Source organism: Ammodytes marinus (assembly GCF_949987685.1).
Source record: "Ammodytes marinus genome assembly, chromosome: 22".
NCBI lineage: Eukaryota > Metazoa > Chordata > Actinopteri > Uranoscopiformes > Ammodytidae > Ammodytes > Ammodytes marinus.
This window is the reverse complement of record NC_137226.1, coordinates 11,693,892-11,709,654: the sequence shown is the minus strand read 5'-3', so window position 1 is coordinate 11,709,654 and position 15,763 is coordinate 11,693,892. Positions and strand designations below refer to the sequence as shown.

At 41.2% G+C, this 15,763-nt stretch overlaps 1 protein-coding gene across 1 annotated transcript in view; it reads left to right on the top strand.

The window, feature by feature from the left end:
• atxn7l1 (ataxin 7-like 1) overlaps nucleotides 1–15,064 on the top strand; it is a 35,850-nt gene extending 20,786 nt beyond the window's left edge. Inside the window, exons 7-12 of the mRNA XM_080050952.1 lie at nucleotides 1,096–1,361; nucleotides 2,178–2,379; nucleotides 4,717–4,838; nucleotides 5,595–6,137; nucleotides 10,835–11,054; nucleotides 11,604–15,064. Of these exons, the coding sequence (XP_079907078.1) occupies nucleotides 1,096–1,361; nucleotides 2,178–2,379; nucleotides 4,717–4,838; nucleotides 5,595–6,137; nucleotides 10,835–11,054; nucleotides 11,604–11,612 (1,362 nt within the window). The 3' untranslated portion in view covers nucleotides 11,613–15,064. The remainder of the gene's footprint in view (nucleotides 1–1,095; nucleotides 1,362–2,177; nucleotides 2,380–4,716; nucleotides 4,839–5,594; nucleotides 6,138–10,834; nucleotides 11,055–11,603) is intronic.
• The last annotated feature ends 699 nt before the right edge of the window (nucleotides 15,065–15,763 follow it).

The window sequence follows — 15,763 nt, the reverse complement described above, 5'->3', positions numbered from 1 at the left end:
AATGGAGTCCAGTCAATTTTAATTATATAGCCCAATATCACAAATAGAAATATCTGCCTTAAGGGCAGCACCTCTAAAGACCCTTGATTCGGATAACCCCCCCCCCCCCCCATGGTAAAACCTGGATGGGCAGATGTGCAGGAGATGAATAGAAGAGACGGACCTTCACCCTGGTTCTAAAAAAACCTCCTGAAGCTTGAGAGCTGTTTTTCCAAGGGCACTGAAATGACTGTAGATAAATTGTTCCAGTCAGGATATTTATGAGTATATTAGATGCACCGTCCAGGCCTGGAAGGCTTTTGATGAGACCCCCACCCTCAATATGACCTTTGCGTGAGGACAGGGGGAAAAAAGATTCCCCTTCAAAATGCACTACTAACTGTTCTAACCAGTATTTTCATTTTCATTAGTGTCGCATACTTTTTTTAGAGGACTATTGGAAAACCAAATGTTTGATGGCTGGATGCATTCCAGAGTAATTTGGAAGGGCAGACAAGCTTGCCATGCACAGGCAATATTTACCCACAAGAGTATGGTGTGAGTTGGATAGCAGCATGTTGCAGGGATTAGGCAAACTCTCCTGAAACCAGAGACATGTGGTTCAAGCCCCTGTTAGTGCAACCACTATTCATGCCAACTAGGCCTGAGTCACACTATTCACAGATCAATAAGTTACCTCAAATTTAAAGGTGGAATCAGCAATTCTGGAGAATGTTTGTTGTCAAAATCATTTTTTGTCAAAAGCTGTAAATATCTCCTCAGATACCTGTCCCTACTGTGTGGGCGCTGAAAAGAATTCCAGTGTTAATACACATTCTAGGCTCTGTCAACGGGTATGTTGCACGCTACGGTGGGCCCCCTTTGTTTACATACCCTATGTTAGCATGCCAGTTTGCAGAGCCTAGGCTGTGTATTAACACTGGATTATCAGATCGTGAGGAGATAGTCAAGGCTTTTGACAAAGTGAATTTGACAGCCAGTGTTCTCCAGAATCGCTGACTCCACCTTTATTGCTTATTTAGTTCACAGAAGGACGAGTATTAAATTGTTTATAAGCATTTCTTCTTCTGTGTTTTTTTCCCCCGCCTGTGACAGACTCACTCTTTATCCAACCGCCGTGCTGTCCTCGGCAGAAATAACCATTTCGACGTCCTCCTGGCCGAGCACAAAGGCCGCGCCAAAACAACAGCAACAGCCAAGGAGACCGAGAAAGACAAGGATGCAACGCAGGGAAGGAAAGAAGGCAGCAGCAGCAAGAATGTCACGTCACAGGAGACTCCATCTCCCAGGAGGCCTCACTGCCCAAACGGACGACACCTATCCACGCTGAAGCTACGGCTGGCAAATGCACACATACCCAGGTAGGACAGTCGATATTAAGTCATTATTAAAAGCCAATATCACTTGCGAATAATTTATTTAACATATTCACTGAGGGGAAAACATTTCATACCGTATAAATCCAGGTTGTTTTCAAAGTAAAATATATTTTGTTATATACCATAAATGATTAAAATCCTCAAAATTAGCCATTGGACTTCACCTTAACCAAAGTTCTAAGGGTCTTTTAAAATGACGATTGATTTTTAATAAAATATTTAAGAAGAAAAACGTTTTTCTCGACATTTTTATTTTTTTAATGAGTGCGCTGACCCCCATCTCTATAAGGTAGCACACTAACTATGCCTAAGTACCCCATACAACCCTACTTCAAAAACACTGAAGTATCCCTTTTCAATTGGACACTTGAACATAATATATACCTAATGATTTTAATGAGTAATTTTTTTCTGTAGTTTACTAACAAATTATCTTTAGATATGCCTAAAAACCCACCACAGTTCAGCTGCACTGGGCCCCAGAAAAATGACGGGAGATCCTTGTCTGTTCATGTTGTGTCCACCAGGGGGTGCTGTAAACAAGAGTGGCTGAAAGGAGTATTATAGTAACAGAATTGAAAATGTGCCCTTGTGAAAGTGTGACGAGAAAACTCTATTTCCTCTTTTCTATTTTGAAGATTATCCTCTGGTTTGAAGAGGAAGTGTTTTTTTGATAACAAATAATGGAAAAACAATGAGCAGATACAAAGCTTCTGTGCTGTAAAGGCTTTTTTTCTGCATGTTTTTCATCTTTTTATATTTATTCACCACTCTCTAATACTAGCATGTCCACCCCAGGGTCCTAGGTTCCACCACCTCCAGTCCTTTGCCCCCACCACCACCGGCCCCTAACCCAGAGTCGGCTGCCCACAGCTGGGTGACGGCAGGAGGAGACGGCGGTGGTCGACTTTCCAGTGACGAGGGAGACGTTGAGACTCCAGACAACAGTGCTGACAGACCGGCCTTTCACTACTCCAATCACCACCCACAGCCTTTAGGGGTAAATACTGTCTACTGCCAGACCAGTTTTTTATGGTCCATAACCTTGAATGTTTTCATCATACCTGCAAACTCGTCGCTTTTCGGCGAAAATCGCCGTTTAGAATCAAAATATATGACCCACGTGAATCGTATAGATCCGAAGAGTTTTTGTTTTTGGGAGGGGGGGGGGGGGGGGTAGCGGCAGCTGCCAGAGAAGTCAGCCAGCGCTTCCCAGACTGGACTGTGTGGGCGAGATACCGTAGTGTGAGACAAGGGAATATCGTTATCTTGGCAATAAAACATCTTTGGTAGACGTCATGAGTATTGTCCAATCAGCGTTCGCTGTGTGTTCAGACTTTAGAATTGGCTAAAAGTCTCAATCAAAGCCCTTTTGATAATAAAAAAATAGAGGCTTTGATTAAACACTGTCAATGCTTCAGAGGTTAATGTAACAGCCTACTGAAACAGAAACTAACGGAGGGACGCAGCTCACTGTAGGCTACAGTCCCTTTTTTAGTCGCGCTGTCAGTTTGCCGACATGGCTCTATGTTAGACTCGAGACATAGAAAAAGATCGCGGAAGCCGTTCCCGTCTCACTCGCTCACTGGGTCTCCCGGGTCCCGGTGATTTTCACCGTCACAGCGATCGACTCGCTGCTTTGCTGGGGCGGAGACTTTGTGTGAAGGTGATTTAACATCACGGTCGTAGACGAATGTTATAACTTTATGCTGCATAGTTTGCACTGCACTGTTGACCCACACAGGACTCTTAAGTGAAGCTGACAGTTTAATGAGCGCACATTGCAGAAATGAAGTGTCTGCAGTGCGCTCACAGTCAGAGCCGACCGACAGGCCCCCCCCCCCCCCCCAATTTATTTTTATTTTTATTTTTTAGTTTGTGTGTTTGATATTAACATCATATTATTATATCATACAAAAAAATTAATACAATGTTTTGATCTAGATAGCCTAGTTAATAGCCCAATAATTTAATCAGTTCATCTGGGAGGTAATCCAAGTTTAACTGATCACGTCACGTTCACGTCCAGTGTGTATTGAGTTCATTTAAAAACATTTGGAAATGGGGCTCAGATGCCCATGCACTGTATAACCTATTTCAGCCTCGTCTGTGGAAAAAAAGATAGCTGGACAACAGAGTTCTTCTGCTTCATTCCTCTCACTGCATTTAAATGTATTCAATATATTACAGAGAAATATGTCCCATAAAAGAAAAAGAGCACCAAGCCCAACCCAGAGGACCCTGCATAATATTTTATTTTAAATGAACATTTTAATGGAAAATCCAAGAAGCTTCTAATTCATCCGACCCAGTGTCTCCAAATTATTTGTTCACACAAAATTCCTCAGATTTAGCCTCTTAATTTCCCTCTCAAAGTGCACCAGATTCATGCATTTCACTTTAAAAAGTTTAAAAAAAATCTCCCGGGGGGGCATACCCCCGGACCCCCCTAGGAGGGTCAGGATCTCAGCTGGCTATTATTTTCACCCAGCTGGACATTGGAGGCAATAGTGGATAACTCTGGTTGTGTGAATGATATTTAACAATAGCCAATCGTTTGGACAGCGAAAAACACCCGACCCCCCTAGACGGGACGGGTGTTTGTCACCTTTTTCACCTCCTATGAGTTTGCAGGTCTGTTTCATTGCAAAGAAAATGTTGAATATTGATGTCAGTTTGTTGATTGAGCAGTGGTAAAAAGTGGTCTTTATGTTACTATTTTTGTTTTGAGTTTCCTTTCCTGTCAAACTGACCACCTCCAGTGCATAGTTAAAACCGCTATCTGCAAACATGCATAGAGAAGCTATGGTTCAGAATCCGGGTCAAGATCAAATAAGGTGAACACAGGAAGGATGCATGGCTCCATTTCCTGCCTTAATTCATTTCGATGAAATAGTCAGTGACATTGAAGTCCGAGCTGCCCATTCTCATAAGTCAAGTCTTCTATTACAAGCTAAATATTATGAATATATTTAGCTTAGGAGATTGTCGGGTTTGCAGCTTTTTTTGTGAAATCCTGAGTAGATTTCAGTTTTGCTCGTGTTAGATGACCTTCCATACCAGTCAGTCTTACTTTGGTATTTTCTACTCTCCGCTTTGATTTTCTTGGTCATCTGTTGTTTTCTATCCATTTTTCAGTGTCTGCCATTTGATGCTTCTATCTCTCCACATCCTGCTCTCTGCACCCACATCTCACTTCCTCTCTTTCTCTCTCTCTCTCTCTCTCTCTCACTCACTCACTTTTTTCTTTTTTCCAGTGCTTCATCTGCCTGTCTCTTTTCTCTTTTACCTCTCTATGTACCTTCCGTCTTATTCTCCCTCTCTTTTCTCCCTCTAGTTTTGCGTCTTCAGCAGCCGGCTGATGGGCCGTGGCCACTACGTGTTTGACCGGCGGTGGGACAGGATGAGGCTGGCACTCCAGAACACTGTGGAGAAACACCTCAACTCACAGATGTGGAGGTGAGTGCGCATATGTAAATGTACTGTTGTTTAATTGAGTGGACGAGCTTTTTCACACACATGAAATTATCGATTTCCAAGCCACTGTGTTAAACCTCTGACTGGACTCCACTCCATACTCACTTTTTCATTGCTTGCACTTGTGCAACTTTTCACCAACACATATTTTAGGTGCACCCGCTATTACACTTTCAGGGTTAACCGTTTTGTCAATTACCATATCAACAGGTAATTCCTTATATAATTTTGAAAATTATTGTGACCGGAGTAAAAGCCTAGACATTTTTTTCATTTAACGGCAAAGGCAAATGTTTTCACACCGATTTCTATTACGGTATTCTAGAATCTAGATTATTATGAAAATATTTGGTTGCACTCCACAGAGTTTTAGGCGCATCTGTGACTAAAATAGTGACACTCTAGAGCCCTGCTGTATGTTTTGATTTCACCAGTAAAGCACCTACAAAAAAGATGTACTGTCACTGTGATCAGCTCTCAATATGCAATGTGTTTTTCAACATGTTTATTGAAGGAAAAATGTAATTAAATTCGGTCTCGATACAGTGTTTTTAGTGTCACTTGTGAATGAAATCAAACGGATTACAGGGAATTGAAGGTTAGAAGGTAGCAGAGGGAACAAGACAAATTCTAAATGGAAAATATAAAAAACCATGATAGGTCTGCAAGCACGTGTTGATTTAAAATCAACTTCATTTGTGCATTTCTCATTCAAAAAACCCTCTTCCCTGTTTTCAGGAAGGTGCCCATGGCTGCTGAGAGCCACCTCTCCTCCTCCTCCTCTGCTTCCTCCCCCTTCCCTATGCAGCGGACTCCCTCTCCGTCCTCCCTCACTCCTCCTCTCCTCCCCTCCCCTTCCCCTTCCCACTCTCTCTCCTACACCGCCACCTTCCCTCACTCGCTATCCAGCGCAGTCGGGACGTTAAGCATTCGAGACGCAGCGCAGCCCTTCGCCCCGGTCTCGGCGCTGGGCAGAGCACGCAACGGCGCGCACAGAGCCAGCCGCCCGTCAGCCAAAGACTCTTCGGACTCTGCAGTGGGATTTAAGAGGAAAAACTCTTCTTCCTCATCATCCTTTTCTTCTACTTCCTTGTTGACTGTGGATAATAATCACAAGGGGAACGGCAGCAGCTATCATTCAGCAACATTACAAGGTTCGCTTGGGACAGCAGCAGCAACGGCCAGGAGAAAGGGAGCCGGGCGCGGGGGGAGCAGCAACAGACAAGACTGGCTGTCCAGAGCCGATGGGACTCCACAATTGAGCCACAATTCACAAAACAGGTGGGTTCAGTGCTGTTTTAAAGTTTAGACTTTAGTCTTAAGCCCATTTCACACTTTTTTTCTGTCTGCTCTGTCCCTCCTTGTGCTTTATTGTAAAATGTTCAGTTGCCTTTGCTCTTCATATTTACGCACTTCATACTCTGCTTGTCTCCCCCTCCACTGTTTATTATTATAATTTGACTTGTACATATTCATTTTAATATGCCTGTGTACCTTGTAAAGCACTTTGTAACGGCTTGTTTTCAAGAAATGACAGGAAACGTACATACTTGTACCTCAAGTCTGTGTTATTTAAAAGATATTGCTGATGATTCAGCGTAATGACATGATGCCCTCAGATTAAACGCTATTATCTTAATTGTTTATATAGGACATTTTGGCTGAAGCCAGGGCTCGAGACAACAACACTACACAGTACAGTATGTGGAGAAACACGAGAGGGTGATTTATTGAGAGTAGAGCACTGTGTAAGCAGGGCCGCCTTAATGCACGGGCTTACCTGGGCTGAAGCCCCAGGGCCTACGAAGATCAGGGGCCTATCAAAAAAAATATATATATATATTAGTGGTGGGCCGTTATCGGCGTTAACGTGCTGCGTTAACGCCAGACTCTTATCGGCGATAAAACAAATATTGCCGTTAATCTCTTATTCCACCTCCTGTTCGGCTCAGGGGAAATGGTTCCCTCCAGGTCGGGTAATAATAGCCGGGGGCCGTTGTTGACACTTGAGGAGCCTTTATTGCAGGAGCGAAGCTTCTCTCACACACCCGCCGCTCTCGCTCTCCATCACTTGCCCACGACACAATCGGGCATTGGAACGCAGGGTGGGTGTGTGTGGCCACCGGTCGCCACGTGACTATAAGTTTCCAAGTTTTAAACACTTCTATCTCTTCAACGTCAACGTCACCGTACCCGAATCCTAAATATCCCCATAGCAGACGCTATATTTCATCGGGGGGAAAACTTTGTTTTGCGCCACAGTTCAGCTTAGACTCGGCCGTAATGCTGCTGCACACACACACACACACACAGACACAGACACAGACAGGCACACACACACGCTGCATGTCAGAGACGAGGGGCGCTACCAAAAAGACGAGAGGAGCGGTTGGAGCAGTTGGAGCGTTTAGAGACACATGCGCGCACATTTATATACATAAAATCGCAATCGCAGTCATTTAAAATGTTTCACTAAGGAAAATGACAGAAAAAGTAACGCACAGTGACTTTGATGAGTAACTTTAATCTGATCACTGGTTTGGAGATAGTAACACGTTAGATTACTCGTTACTGAAAAAAGAGGTCCGATGCCGGTAACGCGTTACTAAGTAACATCTTGTTGAACATTATTTATTTTCATCACCAATTATCATAGTAGAACAGCTTCCTCAAGCAGTTTGTGATGCATGTTGGAAACAGGAGATGAGCCCCTGGTCTGATGCGCCACCTGGCTTGAGAAACACGTTCTCACAGACTTACTTTGAGTCATTATTTAGGGAGCACACACATATTATGAATGAATTCAAATGAGCCATTTTAATCTAGATTAATCTAGATTAATTCCAAAATTCAATGAGATTAATCTAGATTAAAAAAATTAATCTATGCCCACCTCTAATATATATATATATTAGAGGTGGGCATAGATTTTTTTTTTTAATCTAGATTAATCTAGATTAATTTTGAAATTAATCTAGATTAATCTAGATTAAAATGGCTCATTTGAATTAATTCATAATATGTGTGTGCTCCTAAATAATGACTCAAAGTAAGTCTTTGAGAACGTGTTTCTCAAGCCAGGTGGCGCATCAGACCAGGGGCTCATCTCCTGTTTCCAACATGCATCACAAACTGCTTGAGGAAGCTGTTCTACTATGATAATTGGTGATGAAAATAAATAATGTTCAACAAGATGTACTTGTGTTTACAAACTGTTTATTCAGTTAAACATGAACTTTGAACTGTAGGCCATAAGAGGTAACGATGAATTGTTTAGGGCTGCAACTAACGATTATTTCAATAATCGATTAATCGGTCGATTATTTTTTCGATTAATCGATGAATCGGATAAAAAAAATAAACATTTGTAAATGCTGCATCTTTATTCAAAAACTGAACATTACTTCAAATTCACAGTGCACACTGAAGTGTCAAAACACCAGGTTATTGCTCCAACGTCCCGGAACTATTAAAAGTAATATTAAATGATAAAAAATTAATAATAAACTTAACTGGGATAACACAAAAAAAACATACAATGTATGATATACATTTATACAGTATAAGGGATGTCCATGGTAAACCAGTCAACCGATAATATTTTTAACCGGTAAATACTAACAGTTAAAAAAATTAAATCATCTTAATTTCTCTCAGATGACAGGAGAGTTAATTTGTATTGATATTGATACCATTTTCAAGACTCCTTAACGATCCAAGTCTTTATTGATATCAAAATTGATAATTTTCTATTATTTTGTTGAAATAGAACTTGTATTATTGCTTTAATTGCTGATATGATCATAGCTCTAGATAGAACATTAAACAGGTCATAATTCCATTCCATCTTTACTATCTATTTTATCTTGCTGGGAAAACAAGTTTCGCCAAAATCTCAAATTTCTTTTTTTTGTGTTGCATTTGAACACATCAATCATATTACTGAGCCGGCCTGAACACATCACAGTTGACATGTTTGCTACTTTTTTTAAGCTAACTAGCTTTATATCCTTCCGATTTTAACATGGATTTAAAATCTGGATCACTATTTTTAACTGACGGGACTTTCTACACCGTTCGGTTGTATGATTACTGCCGCTGCATTGAATGACTGTTGATGCGCCGATGCCGATTCTCCGAGCACGTCTGCACACCGTCTGCAGCAGCAGCTGACAGAGTTTTTTTGGACTAGACGGATACTGAGTTGATGGAGTTTTTTTTAACCCAAAGAAAGCAAAGGTACAACACTTTTATATAGGCCTGCAGTCCAGTGTTAGATATGACCAAAATACAAGCTGTGGCCGCTCACACTATAGCTTTCCCGCACGTGAAGCGAGCCTTCACGTGCGGAAGGGGGTTCACCCCGACGGCGAACAGCATCTCCCCTGAGCCGAACAGGAGGTGGAATTAAGAGATTAACGGCGATATTTTTTTTATCGCCCGATAAGAGTCTGGCGTTAACGCAGCCGTTAACGCCGTTATCGGCCCACCACTAATATATATATATATATATATATATTAGGGCTGTCAAGCTATTAAACAAATTAATCTAATTAATTACAGGCTCTGTGATTAATTAATCTAAATTAATCGCATACTTTTATGACACTTTTATACCTGTTTATAAACAGCTGTATAGCCTGCTACAGTTTGTTTCTCTCTCTCTCGCTCTCCGTCTCTCGTAACTTCTGTCTCCACAACAGACAGCGCTGCACTGCCACAGATGCCTATGCCGATTCATTCACCATCTTCGTACTCATAGGCAAAAATATTGACACACACACACACACACACGGGGCGGGTGTCCGTTTACGCGGGAGACGAGACAGCTAGCAAACAAAATTGAGACACACGGAGGAAGATTGAGAGATACTTTTGAACCTACATTGTTGCACCCACTAAATCAATAATGCACAGACACTGCGGAGAATAAAGTAAGATGTCTTCCTACCTTCATGCTTATATGCCCGAAGCATCCCATAAACCGTCCATAGAGCCCTCGGCCCCGCCCTTTCCCCTGCTTCTCTCTTTACTTTTCTCCCTTTCACCCGTGCGGGCTGTGTATGCAAGCTACAGGTGCAGCTCGGTGCAGCTGCGCACCACTTTTGCACCGGGTCAAAGGGCATTATAGAAGTGCGATTAATCTGCGTTAATTTTTTTAATCGCGTTAATTTTTCTGTGATTAATTCATCTAAATTAACGCGTTAATTTGACAGCCCTAATATATATATTTTTTTTTACAGGCTCAATATAGGCCCCTGATCTAAGAAGGCCCCGAACATTGTAATTTAAAACAATAAATTATTTACTGGCTCATGATAACGCAACGCAGATCAAGGGCCTATATTGAGTTGAGCCATTAAAAACAAAACGAAGAATTCAAAGAGAGAAGTAGCTTTGGGATAAGGGATTATTAAAAAAAAATGGAATGCTGACTGACTAGATTTTTTTAAACCTGTATATTTTTGTTTCTGCTTTTTGGTATTTCTGTGTCTCCAAATTATTCCAGAAAATAGCTCACATAGGACACAGTTGATTTAGCCTTAGTTTTCTTCTCAAAGTGCACCATATTGATGCATTTTACTTTTAAAGATTCAACTGTTTGGTTACTAAAAGTCATTAGACCAGGAAGGGGTTTAAGTACATGTTACCTTAAGTGATTTTGTATTTCATCAATAGAGATATTGTGGTGTAGACAAACATGGCTTTAACGCTTCTGTATTGTAAGACCGCCGCCCGGGGGGGCCTACGAAACCTCTCAGCCCTAGGGCCTAGTGGCAGGTTGAGGCAGGCCTGTGTGTAAGTGGACTGTGGCAGCAGTTTCGAGGCTTCGATGACAGGTGTTTGGCTTCCCTCTGGACTATACAGGACCATAAAATCTGCTCTGATGATTTTATAGCAGTCCAAGTAGACCTAACTGTACATTGAAAATTGAAGTTTGCGAGTGTGTCACTAACTGCAATCCTCCTCATTTCCAGTCGGGAACTTAGCACGTCGAGCAGTATACCCTACTCAACTGCCTCTGCCCCAGCTCCCCCCTCCTACGGGGGAGGAGCAGAGGGCAGGAAGAGGAGGAGTCCCGGCTCTATCAAGGCGAAGGCCAGCAAACTGAGCAGGCCGGCCCGCTTGGAGAGCCTCTTTGGAAATGGGAGCGACAGCGGAGGGATACTGGCGTCGGGACCCGAGTCCCCGAGACAGGCAGGTGTTTCATAATTCTTTGGATGAAAAGGGACAGCCCCTACTGGTGAAAAAAGCAGCTTAAAGGTGCACTATGTAACTTTGGGTTTGTCAGAGAAGTGAACTTTTTCAAAGGTATATTTTTAGAACTGACTATACAAACTTTCTTAAGAGTAAAATTAGATCCCTGGAACACTGTTTGAAGTTGGAAAGCTACCTGGAAATGTTTGGTTTCACTGTTGTTGTTTACAGCAGCAGGGCCCACAGGTGGTGTGCAAACATATTTCTAGTCTTATGTTTGGTTCCATGTCCCTTCAAATAATTTAGGCCTTGATTTATGATGATAGAAATATTCAATACTAAGAATTACATGTAGAGAAAATATGTTTTGTAAACTTACAGCAAGCACTGCAAGTGTAAACAAATCTCCCTCCCCTGAAACTGCATAGTGCAACTTTTAAACGCATTTTACATTTGTTATCAATATAATTTTTGAAAACTTGTTAAAAGTTGCTTTACCCATAGTAAACAAAAGCCAGTTAATTTGTCTCTGTCTCCCTCTCCCTGCAGGCCAAGTAGCGACACTGTCAGAAACCTGTTCCATGGACTGAATGTCGGGCAGCTGTGCAGGCCACCACCGTTTGTGACCTTTTGACCTCACCACACAGAGCACCAATCCAGACTAGGGGCTTTCATCTCGGCCGGTGTCACCCCCTATTTAGCCAATGACGGTTGAGTTGACCCTGCCGCGTACCACACAGTCGGCCTGGCAGTCACTTCCGCTCTCGCGCCTCTAATTACAGAGCCTTTTTACCATGCATCACTGTGGTCGATGCCTTTCAGAACAAGACAGTGGAATTATCCAAAACAACTTCATCCTCTGAAAAGGGAATATGCCTCACATACGTTTTCAAGGAATTGTTAATAACACCAACATAGTACAATGTTTGGGGAAATACTTTATTTTTGTTTAAACAATCAGTTTTGCTTTCTGGTTGTTGTGACCCTTTTCCTTGGCTGCTGCGTCCGGTCAGCTGACAAGGGAAGATGTCCTTGACTGATTCTTGGAGTTCGATGGTTGAAGGGCCTACTGACACACGACTACTGTAGGACTTTGCATCCAGCTGTGTCACCTTAAATTGCCTCCCCTCTGCCCCTCTTTCTCTTGATTTCAGCCTTTCCTTTTTTATCAAAGATGGAAGAGCAAACGGTAGTTTCAGTTGGGTTTTATCCAGCTTTTCTCTTCCTTTTGCCTGTATTTCTCTCCATCTTTCCTTCTCAATCCCAGCGTGCTCGTGTTCAAAGTGCAATTAACTGCCCTTGCTTCCCCATGCTTCCTTCTTCACTGACTCCAGAGCAGTCTCCAGCAGTGCCATGCAAGGACCTGTTCACACAAGGGAACTCAAAAGCATTGTATTTCAATATAGGAAGAAATCCGATTTTATTTGAAGATAGTTTTTTCTTTTTCTTCTCTCTTCGTTCCGTTTATAATTGTTGCAAGAAACACAAACTCCTGTCTGTGTGTCAGGACTTGCATCCAAAAAGGAATTATTACTACGGTGTTGGATCTTTTTTCTCTTTTTTTGTATTATAATTTATCGTTCATAAATGATTTTCTAACTGACCGTCAAGGTTTGTGAGACAGATACTTTTTTTGAGCAGAAAAACATATATTTCTATGGCATTTTGAAGAAATGTTGAAAGTATTATGATAGTTCATATTGTTGAAGATTTGTACATATCTGTTTATTATTTTTGTATTTATTAATAATTGTCCCCTTTTTACTAAATATGAGCTAAAGAGAGGGAGTATTTTAGCCCTCATGCCTTTTTCTGTGTTTGACCATTTTGAGGGGATTGGCCCGGTTTCTCATCATCAGAACTGGTTCATTAGCATCTTTTTAAGTTATTATACCAATTCATATTTAACTAGAACCAAAAAAGGAGCTTTGACAGTGTATGTTGTGTATGCCACCTGTGGTCCATTCTAAAAAAAAATATTGTATATAGTAAATCTTAGTATACATCTTATAGTGATTTTGTTTATTTTCTCAAGATCTTTTCTGGAGCTGTTTCCACCACCTCCTGCAAATGATGTGTTTTAAAAAAAAATAGTATTTGCTGCATTGAGCGGCTCCTGTATTTTCACACTCAAATGTACACAAAGGTGTTTTTTTTTTTAGTCTGCCTGCTGTGTATTCTTTTTTTAGTCTACTACACTACATACTCAAATCCTGCATAGAATTAGCATTTTGTTTGAAAATGGGACAGCGCTGGCCGCATTCATCAGCAGATGGAGTTTACTCAGTTGCCATGGAGATGGCTCAGGTGTCCTCACATGACCTGAGTACTCCAGTGAAAAAAGTCATTCACCACTTTGCCCAGACTTCATCCTCTTCAGATGTTCAGGCCCGTGCCCCATTGACAACTCTACAGAGTTTACAGTCACGTTCCTACACCACTATTTATTTACATCTCTAAAAGCAACCCTGTCCCACTGCACAATGAACGCATGCTAATGAACCAGAGTTGATTTTTGTGAAACCATGCCCGGGGTTGGTATTTTCCTAAAAAGAAATAGGGCCCCAAATTCCTGTTTGCCTGTGGTTCCGACCTTTTTTTTTTTTTTTTTTTTCATACCTCTTTTTAATGCACAATGTAAACCTATTGCTTTATTTTTTTAACTCTCTATCTTCCAGGACCCTATTGGTCTGTTCTCCGTTGTGTCTGTAAAAAAACATCAAAACCAGTTCAAAATGCCTTCACTTACTTCTCAGCTGCGCTCATCTCTCTACCACTAGAAATCTACAGGATGCACACACGCAGCATCAGACGTACACAACAAGTGCTGATTGAAGAGACCGCACTTGGGTATTATAGGGAAATGTCATGAGTCGAGCTTTAACTGAGGATGTCATATTAATGATATTCATATATTTAATGAAACGTGAGGTGATTTAACTTAAAGTGGTATGTCAAATGAACAAGCTGTAAAGCCTGTCCATTGATCTGTTGTTGCTGATCAAGCCAAAAGTAACTGAACTAATGTTGATTGGCTCTTGCTCTCACCTGGTACTAGCCAACTGCTTCAAGTGGAAACAACTAGGATTAATTCATTTTTCTTTCTTTTTTTCTTCTTCTCCAAATCCTCTAAGCACTAATGATGAATGAATTGTACATACTCAGTTATATTGGTGTTATGCTTTTTCCCCAAGTGCTTCCCATGATGACACTCAATTCAGAGATCATCTAAAGCCTCTCGGCATCAGTTTAGCGACACCGGCTAAGTTGTCTTTTATTTTTACGGTAGATGATAGATAGATTTATCAGTTCACTGGTTAACATGCCTAGAATAACATTATAAACAAGCCTTTTTATTTCCTAGTGCAAAGCAACATACCAACAGATCTACAAGTGCATATTGATGTGTTATATGTTGGTGAAATGGCTGAAACCATGGTGTAGGTAGGAACTTATGTTCAGGCAAACAAGATTTTCCCTCCTCTCAGTATTTTCCTCGCGTGAATCTACAGATCAAAGATGACGATTTTAGCACAAAGATGTTTTTTGTGGGGAAATGCCACCCTATTGTTTATTCTAATAGAAATGAGAAGTTAAAGTCTGTTGCAGCTAAAATCAAGAAAAACGCTCATGGATGTTGATTTCAGAGCAGTTGTACAATATAATGTGTTTTTTTTTTTGCTGTTCAATTTAATGGAGGTATTTACAGTTTATTTTAATTTGTTTAAACCTCCCGCCCCCTTCTCTCTATTTTGCACTTTGTCATGATGCCCAGATCTTTAATCAACTTCTATTTATATAGAGAACAAAATCTATATATATATATTTGTAAAAAGGTATTTTTCCTGACAACAAGAGTGAAAGAAGATGAGTATATTCTCGGTGAGTTGGCCCCTCCCCCAAGCCAGCGCACTGTTGTTCGTTGTGTCTGATTCCAAACTGTCGTGAATGTTGAATGTCTTTTCTGAAATTGCCTTGTTAGAGGAGTTGGGAGGTTTATTTTCAGTCTCTCTGCAGTCGGAACAGAAAATGGAACACTTGCTGTAAAAAAAACAAAAGGTCTTATATCCAAGCTTTTATTAAATGATTTGAAAGTGGATGTTGTGTCATTTCGTAAATCGAAGAGGCGGGCGGCTTTGGGATTGGCAGGATAGTCCCACTGATAATGAATGTTTGTTTTGTTTTGTTTTGTACTCGCCATTATTGCAACTGTCTTCTGAATGTTTTTTCTGTCGAAGCAGCTTATGATTGTTGGCTGTCAGTGTTTCACAAAGGAACTTCAATGATATGGTTTCTGCGTACACATTTTACCACATGCCTCTGTAATTGCTGTTTTCATTGCTGACTTTTGTTTAGAGGATCGCTCCCCCCCACAGCATCATGGTTCCAATGATGGCGATGCTGCAGGTCAGTCAGTCCACTCACCACCTTACAACACTATAGGGTTCGTACCAATCCTCAAAAAGGTCTTAAAAGGCATTGAAACCCAATTCACAAATGCCTCTTGCATTACTGTCACGCAGATCAGCATTGTGTGATCCGATATGGTCACGTCTCTGTGACACTGTTTTTGGCCTTGAGTTGTGTATTTAAAATTATCTGAAATAAAATAGACGTACCAAACAAAACAAAAAACATATTTGAAGTATGAGGTAGATCTTTCTTTTTCACTGGACCAAAAAAAAAGTCATAGCTATGCAGAAATATGC